The sequence below is a fragment of the Bactrocera latifrons genome, unplaced genomic scaffold (genome assembly GCF_001853355.1).
Source record: "Bactrocera latifrons isolate USDA-ARS-PBARC rearing strain unplaced genomic scaffold, ASM185335v1 scaffold_183, whole genome shotgun sequence".
In the NCBI taxonomy this organism is placed as follows: Eukaryota; Metazoa; Arthropoda; class Insecta; order Diptera; family Tephritidae; genus Bactrocera; species Bactrocera latifrons.
The window spans coordinates 280,660-289,957 of NW_017535330.1; the positions used below are offsets into that span (position 1 = coordinate 280,660).

A 9,298-nucleotide genomic window follows, 5' to 3' on the forward strand; every position below is an offset into this window, starting at 1 on the left:
AACTCTACTCGTCACCCTGATCATTTTGGTATATATAACCCTATATCTGACTCTTTTAGTTTTAGGACTTACAAACAACCGTTATGTGAACAAAACTGTAATACTCTCTTTAGCAACTTTGTTGCGAGAGAATAAAAATGCGTTTWATGATAAACCGATAGAGCTGTTTGAAGTGAGCGGCTACACTTTAGAAGCCTATAACTGAAAATATATTAGAGATTTATCCCAAAACGTTTCCATGGAATATGTCACTTCTGTAAGTTTAAAATATCGTATTATTTTTTTTTATTAATTTTTTTTCTCCTACTAATGCAAATTATTTAGCAAATATGATCTTGAAAATAAAAATATAAATAATTTTAGTTTAAAACAATTATGTTGAATATATGTATGTGATATATAATATATATGAATATTAAAAAGTGCATTGAATTATTTTTTTATAAACATAGAAATAATGCTTTCCCGTTTATTTGTACTAATATAAGCCTCGATTTCAGCAGAAGTATATAGTATACTCAAATATACGCACGTACATATGCAAATAGACTGTTTGATTGCTGCTGAAAGCGGTCATTCATCAACTTAATAATATGTGTGGCTAAACTAAACTATGGACATTTCCGCAACAAGAATATGGAAAGTACCACATTTAAAATCAGCAATCTCAGTAATGTTCTTCGAGAATTTTATATGACCACGTGTGACCGAAAGTGGTTATGTATATGTATATAATAATAATAATAATAATAATTTATTATTCTAGGTCAGATGAAACAGAACACGTGGTAACAAAAAACCGAATTTAAAATGCCAACTGAGCTGTTGTTGAGCAAAATTGAACTGAATTAGTACGATAAGGTAGTTGATCTAATTAGTTTGAACAGTAATAGAAGAAGTTCTACTTAAAAAAAAATTTTTTTTGCTTGGCATGTTAGTGAAATCAAGCGACTGCGTCAGGTTCTTAGTATTAAAAGTACCACCATCTTAGAGGATTCAAGGAAGCTGATCAAACTATTTTGACGAGGATTGGCAAACAGATAAATGCTAATTTAATTTGATACTTTTGAAACTGTCAAATTGAGAAGGTTGCAACGTAATAAACGTTTGAATTTAATGTGAGTTCAAAAAAGGCATAAAGTAAAGAATTGACTTTAAGTGGGTTWATAAGCTTCTGCTTTGTAAATTTTGAAGAGAGTTGCAAGCTGTTTATATCCCTAATGCAATAATAATTCTAAGATATAATAATACGCGGTTAACTACGAAAGTGGTATCAAACTAAACACATTTAAGGTGATGATATTGAATAGGATTGYCAATTATTTGACAATTTTTAGTCAGAATATCAGGTATAAATTCAAAACGCTCAAGAAGGGATTTAAAAAGCTAACAGATAAATGTCATTTTTTAAGTAGTCTGACTATTTCATAAAAGTTTGTGGTAGGCCAGTGTTTTAAGTAGGGTTTTCATCTATGTAAAGTTCTCCYTACATACATATTTTATTTTCGAGATCTATGTAGTACCTAAACACTGTAAAAGTTAATTGAAATAAGATCAGTAGTAAGCTCTCTTTGGCAAAATAACCATCCAATTTCTAGAATATGGTAGCGGAAAAGATGATGTATTAGAAAAGTTGAATTTTTGAAATTTTGATTATTTTAAGATTTTTTAAGGATGATTCTTTATTTGCACCTTCAACAGGTTATACTTAGGACAACGTCCGGTGTGTTTAACGTAGGTATCTGCTGAAGACAACCTTACCCCACGGCGCTSAAAAGYAGAGCGGATCAAATCAGTACGTTCAGACAAAGTCTGAAGTCTGGGTTATCCTCAACAAAYMCAACTGCCCGAATGTAGTCGTAGGTCACTCGGCCGTTAGGACTATAGTCCCAACGTTGCCACCTAGCCCTAGATACGTCTTATATTTAGGTTAGCACGAAGTTTGTAAAACCCAGAAAAAACGTCAAAGGTAACAAGGCCAAGTATTTGTATAAATAGATATAAATGATYAGCGTGATGCGCTGAGTCCATTTAGGCGTGTTCGTCTGCGGTCTGTTTGTCTAAATTCCTCACTTGTACTTCCTTCATATAATTTTCTCTCTTCCCGACTTTCAAATGAAGAAATTTTGGARAATGCGCCAAGCTTTCATTGGCAAATAAAAAGATGCAAGAACTAAACCATATAAGCCGGTTACTATTACGTGTGTATAAAAAAATTTAAACAAAAYTTTTTGCCTTAAAAAATTTTATATGAAAAAAGACACGTTTAACAATTTAACTTTCTTTTGATGTATTCACTTCAGTCTACGTCATRTGAGAATATTTAATGGAAATTTACAATTGCTAATAGTTGCATGAATGTTGTGGCGCATTGTCGTGCCTCCATGCCATTATTCATTTAGAAAATATCTTTCGGCTTCGTGGTCAATGAACACCCGTGAACATACAAGGACTTTGAATGTCCAACACGCTTATTGGCGACGAAAGCGATTTGTAGTTGTTGGTGTATATATATTGTAGTATTTTATTGCATTGGATGGAGAATATGCGTAAGTATACATATACTCGTATTTTGATATACCTGTATATAATATAAACTACTCCATGTCATTTGGTTGTATATATTGGGTTGATGTAGGTCGCAGGAAATAATCATAGCGACTGCCCAGATTTGTCTCACCCATATTTCGTATATCGAACGACTCACGTCTATTTGGTCAGTCGTCGGCGTTCCTAAATTCAACAAATATGCAAACACCCTGAAATGACGTGACTSTGTACATATGCAAGTTTGTTGTGTGTATATATGTGTGACAATAATTAGTTGCAATGGTTTAATCAATTCTATGTTTTATGACAATATGGGTGACAATTAGGGTGTTASTATTTATAAATAAATATAAAATTACGGATCAAATTTACAGCATTCACATAGTACACCATGTCGTATGAGGAACACATAATTTATAAGGCACTTGTAAGAATAATATATAACTTTAACTGCGTAAAATTTTAAAGGAATTTTTCTATGAAAAAAACATTCTTTAAGGAACACTGTTTTTGTATTAGATAAACATTTTTTTAGATAAATATTTTTATGCAAAAGATCAAAAATCCCATGTTATATGTAACAAAAAATTAGTATGATTCAGGCGCGATTAAAATTGAGAATAGAGTTGCGTAATAGTTTTAAATCAAAACCTGAAATCTCAGGGGGATTTGGGATTTGGGATAAAAAAAACTCAACTTGTAAAAAAATTAACACCCTAATAAACATATCTATATATGGACGTTCATAAATATATGTATGTATGTAACTATTTATGAGAACGGTACGTGAAAAATTGGTTCATAAATAACAGCTTAAAACATCATATGTAAATAAATAGGTTTATGAAAACACATTTCTAGAATTTTTTTATCGAACATACTAGCCATCGACCCCCACTCAATGCAATCTTCTACCTTCTCGATACCATTTTATATGCACGACTAAACCATAGCTCTCCATCAGGCTACAGCCTCAGCGATCGCTCTTTATTATCGTTGTATTTTTTCCAGTTATCAATTTCTACGGTACCAGAACAAGACAACACGGTGGAAGCGAAATGATTCGAGGACGAATTTATACAATTTTGCTATTATATTACAGCTTTGGTTGTGTGTGGGCATCCACCTTGCACAGAGCATACCCAAATATTTAGAAACGATACGTCCAAAATGCTCCTATAATATCTCTAGAGAGCCACCGATGCCAATCAACTTCAATTTATAGCAACCTAAAGTAATTTTCTGAATTTTTTTTGTTTTTATCCGTAACAATTTCTTAGTAACGTTCAATGTACGGCCTGGCAAAACTGATACTCCTCAAACGACTTTATTTTATTATCTAAATTTTGTTTATCACCAAGACCAAGTAAAATCGTATTGGTGTGGATCTGTCGGTTYATAGTCAGACCGATCTTCTTTAGATACGGCTTAGAAAAATTATTCTTTTTTAAGGGGGAGTCTGCCTTAGAAACTTTAAAAACTCTATTTTTTCTTAAATCTCTTTAAAAATTATCTAAGAATATGCCCCGAAAGATTTAAATGGGCATTCGAAATATTGTCGAATCTAGAAAGGAAATAATGGCCGAGCTTCTAGCAGCTATATCAGCGCTTAGGCAGAAAACGAAAACTTTTACATGCAATTTGTCATTTTTACAATTTTTCTTTATTGAAAAATATAAACATCGTATGGCATCGGGGCAAAGTTTTTGATATTAAATTACCTTCTATTTAAACTAAAAAAAAACTAAGAAAAGCCAAGTTTGAACATATTTTTAAACAACATAAAGTAAAAATATTTTGGTCAAAAACCTCTTTTTTCCAATTTWAAAAAAAATCTATAATTTTACACTATTTTTGGAATTTTCTAAGTTTAACTAGAAGATAAGTTATTAATGAGTTATTATGAATCTCTTTGAAATTTTTGTTTCAGATAGTGATTGAGACCAGCAGCCTGCCCTGCCGTCCGTCAAATGCGAGATGCATCGGGCAATTGCTTCCCAAAGGCAGAATAAAAAAGATTTCGTATCCCAAAAATGATGRCGGATGATGTTTAAATGTAGTATAACTATAAACCCTTAAAATTTCGATTAAAAAAAATCGATTTTTTGAAGCTTCTAAAGCAGGCTCATCCTTAATATTTCCACACTTAATATAAATGTTACTAGAACTTTGCAACTTCATAAGTTCAAAAGTATTCAAAGCAATGAAAAATTTACTTAACGACTGCCATTTTCTGGTTCAATAGATATCCATCCATTATTTTGCGTCTTCTGCMACAAAACCTAACTGCCACTTTTCACAAATCTATTTCAGGGCAAAATATCGATWCTTAATTGCAATTTAACAAAGAAATCGACAAATAGTAGACAAGTAGTAGACAAATACACTTAAACACCTACGCATACAGATGTACTTGCGATTGGCGGATCAAAATTTTCCATTTACTTAATTGAGTTCCTCAGGTCATTTCCCTCAACCCAAAGCAACAGTAGGTTTCTAATTTGCATTACCTGTTACACAGCATTGTGAAACAGCTAAACTGAATTGCAACTACTCAAAGAACGCTTAAGCCATGGCGGCAAAAATATTTGCATACAACGATGTACTAATCACGATTAAAATGGCACAAGTCACGCCAACACGCTTCGCCAAGAAAGCCAATGATGTTTTATTATAAAGTTACTTTGAAACAACATGCCACACGAGTACGAAGAGGTTTGTACGTGTGTACATGTGTGAGCTCTTAAAACTAGGGTGTGACTAACGACATTTTGCGAACTTCCGGTCGCTTGCGGCGCAACCAAAAAGCGCAGCCAAACAGTTTGAGCGCACCGATTAGCTAATTTTATGTTTCCGCTACGATAAATCAGGAGTAGTAAGAAATGCGGTCGAAGTGCGTGCGCGAGGAATTTGAGGAGTACATAATATTTTTGTACTTCGCTTTACAGAAGTSTATAGTTATTTTTAGCAATATCATTGTATAGTTTCTCGGTTTAGTTCAAGTTAAATTTGGACTTATTTATTCCTAACCTATTTGATACTTTTTCAACTTATTAATATCTGTTATAATTTTAAATATGCTCTTCGTTTTTAGATGCCAGCGCGGCACAAGATACCGGCGAACAAGGCAACGATTGGAGTCATATACGGAATCAAAGCAGTGCCAACGGACGGATCGGTACGGGAAACATGGTCGCCATAGACATGCAAAATGCTGGAAAAATAAAATTCGATCCGCCCAAAGTGCCAGTGATATTTGTTTTAGGCGGCCCAGGTAGTGGCAAAGTCACGCATTGTGACACATTTATGCAGGAGCGCCGCGGTGTGACGCACATAAACATGATGGATTTGTTGCAACAATACGCAATGGGGAACGGTAARCGAACAATATCTATACTATCTCTGTATATATTGTTTTCWTAGATATACATATATATACATATATTTATGTACGTACATGTTTGTTTRTAGATATGCAAGACTTCTCGCAACTATCCTCGAAAACCGTCACAGAGGTGCTCATGTTGGAAATGAAAATGGCTCCAGCTGCCAAAGCGTACCTAATTTCAGGATTTCCTCGCTCAATGCGCGACGTAGTCGAATATTCAGAAAAGGTGAGTGATACGATATTGATTTGCATGCGCTTTTGATTCGGCATTATTAAACAACAGTCTATATTTACTAATCGTTTTCTAAGCATACACTTGCAAGTGATCCATCATCTCACAAACTAACCATAATTTAACTAACTATGCCCACGAAACTAATGACCTATGAAAAAATAAGAACACCCCATATACATACATACCTATGTACATAAAACATTTCATGAACATTCATAAAAAATTGTTTGGAGGTCTGCAAARTAGGTCTCCGTGGCGATCCTATACATTCCAATCAAATTTCTACCCACGAGTGAGTTTTTCAAGATCGGAACCAAAAAGAARTTGCACGATAATTGATAATAAAGTTTGTAGCCCTCGTATTTGGCAAAACTGACTCTGGGCCGTCGATATTCAGAGCCGAAGTTTTGATGGAAAAACACATTTTTCTCTGCTTTTTCCACCATTTGGCGTTGTATCGCCACAATAATTGAGTAAAATAGACGCCTTTGCATCTTATCAACTCCTGAAAACGGTGATCATCACTTTACCGAACTACTCAACAATACTTTATACTTCTCTCAATGGTTCTAAATGGTATATTATTATCTATATCACATGGGTGCTATTCTAAAAAATGTCCAGAAATAATGAGTTCACCAGATACTCAGCATTCAAACCAATTAGGAGGTAGTCAGGTGCAGTCCATATACTGGCAACTGTCTAAGGCTTCTTAAAGTCACCATATCCATAAACATCCAATGTTAAACCACATAGAATAGCGGAACTTTAAGGAGACTGCATGCTCATAAACCTTGCAGCAGTTCCCACCAATTCTGATCTCTTTTTTATTTAGTTCGATGAATTTGGTAATTGTTCAAAGCTTCAAGCGCTTAACAAGTTTAAGGGCGGTTTCGCTGTGCTGCTATCGCAATGAATACCCTCCTCTTCAAACTTGTTGAAATGTTCGCATATTATTAATGAGCTTGATCAAAAAACTCAAAGTGTCATCAATTTCACTGAACTAGACAAATCGGAAATGAGTTCGTTACTGCAATCCTTTTAAACTATACTATACCTTACTATATAAATTGACTTTCTCACTTTTTCATCCAGAAATTCCACTCGCTATACACATTTTTACATCTGATCAGCATATCTCTGACTTAAGCTATACACTTTACCTTTGCTATATTCGCACACAACCACACACCTACAAGCAGGTCAAACACAAGTAGTACGAAATTTATATTTTATTGCAGATTCAAGTCGTGAATGGGGTGATCTTGATATCCTGGCGTCAGTCGGTTCTGCAGAAGCAAATTGATTATGGCGCTAAATTAGGTCATGTCGTACTCTCCTTAGCCAAAATGGAATTAGAGAATTTCTTCAAAAATGTGATGCCCGTAGCAGATTACTTCGATCAAAGTGACATGCTAACAGCAGTAAGTAATTCTTAATAATGACAAAAATCTATTTTTAAAATTGTCTAAAGTCCTTTCGATCGAAATTTGCTTTGAAAAAAAAAAAAAAAGAATCAATAATTTCTTTGATCATTTTCCAGGTAAATGGCGAGCGTGCACCCGCCGAAGTGTACAAAGACTTTCGGGCCGCCATACTCGATGTGTTGAGCACGCTTGAGAACCAAGAGGCCATGTTGAACGGAGTCACAGGTATGGGCAGAGGGATACATGATATACCCGGCAGTATAGTTAGCGTAGACACCGCACCTAGTCAAGCCGCGAATATTGCAGACATTTCTAATGCCAACGTCAACACAACTGTCTTTGCTGCCAACAACTACAACAACATGAATAGAAATCCCTACAACAACCATGTGGGTAATCCGAGCATAGCAAATGCCGTGGGCGCGCACATTGCTTCGAGTGTCAACGCAGCTGCTGCGACTGCACGAATGACAGAAGYCGAAGTTATCACCACACAGCCAGAGGTGATGAACCAACAAAATGCCGCRACGAGTATGGACCWCAGCGTGGACAGCATACCGCCAGTTATTTGGGTCATCGGTGGGCCGGGTAGTAACAAGGCGACACTCTGTATGAAGGCCGTAGGGTTGAACCCTGGCTGGGGACACATTAGGTTAGTAKSAGAGTGTGATGTTCGTTGTATGGTGAATGTGATATTTCAAAGTTTAAACCTATTCGYAGCTTGGGACGTCTGTTGCGTGCAATTACTGACTCGGCGCCACGTGCCAACACGGAAAGCTACACCGTCAAAGAGGCACTATCCGCTGGCGAAATGGTGCCAGAGAAAGCGATCAACAACATTCTCGATACGAATATAAGACAATTAATGGATCGAAAAGGCATATTGATCGACGGTTTTCCGCGAAACTTACAACAAGTCAAACATTTTGAGAATAAGGTGGGCTTTGAAATTGTCACTAWGATTGAGAGACAGCTTACAAAGGATCTACTCAGGAGTTTCTTAATTTTATAATTGTCATTAATTACCATACAATATGCTCAATGAGTAAAAATTGTTTTATTTATTTTTTCCTTTAGTACAAACAACGGCCGCCAATCGTGCTSCTGGACTGCTCTAAATTACAACTRGGGCGWGGACGGGTTGACGATACCGTGTCCTCGTTCAGGCGACGTTTGGAGCTCTTYCGCGAGCAAACCCTACCAATGCTAAAAACTATGGACAATAGTAGTCGTTTACAAATCGTAAGTGCACAGAAGCAACCTCATGAAAGAAASAAAGGYTTTAGATCTAAATCTAAAGTTACCATATTTTTTTAGGTCGATGGCGATACAGATAGCCCATCGGTGCAGCGCGAATTTGAAAAAATTATACGTCAGCACATACAAAGYATTGAATACGCAGGTCCCGGAGGAATGAACAAAATGGCTGACGCCGCTGTGATGACAAATCATGTTGATCATGATCAAACCGACGCTATACTACAAGATTTAGAAAATAACGTTCCGGGTGCAGTGCCAACGATAAGCCATCATGTATCACTSATGAATGGTCATTTAAAGAATCGAAATAATGGTGCTGTCAATAATGGCGGTGTGGTGATGAATGGTGACGCACGGATGGCAGGCTTAACTGGTGGCATTGATTTCMGACATATGCTGCAGGAGGCCGAAAGATACCCGGTAGACTCGTATATGTAA

The 9,298-nt window shown here is 35.8% G+C and overlaps 1 protein-coding gene across 1 annotated transcript in view; it reads left to right on the plus strand.

The window, feature by feature from the left end:
• Positions 1-9,298, plus strand: part of LOC108967346 (adenylate kinase isoenzyme 5) — a 17,966-nt gene extending 8,668 nt beyond the window's left edge. Inside the window, exons 2-8 of the mRNA XM_018930685.1 lie at positions 5,645-5,926; positions 6,022-6,164; positions 7,415-7,597; positions 7,717-8,252; positions 8,321-8,537; positions 8,678-8,842; positions 8,918-9,298. Coding sequence (XP_018786230.1) covers positions 5,645-5,926; positions 6,022-6,164; positions 7,415-7,597; positions 7,717-8,252; positions 8,321-8,537; positions 8,678-8,842; positions 8,918-9,298 — 1,907 coding nt within the window. The remainder of the gene's footprint in view (positions 1-5,644; positions 5,927-6,021; positions 6,165-7,414; positions 7,598-7,716; positions 8,253-8,320; positions 8,538-8,677; positions 8,843-8,917) is intronic.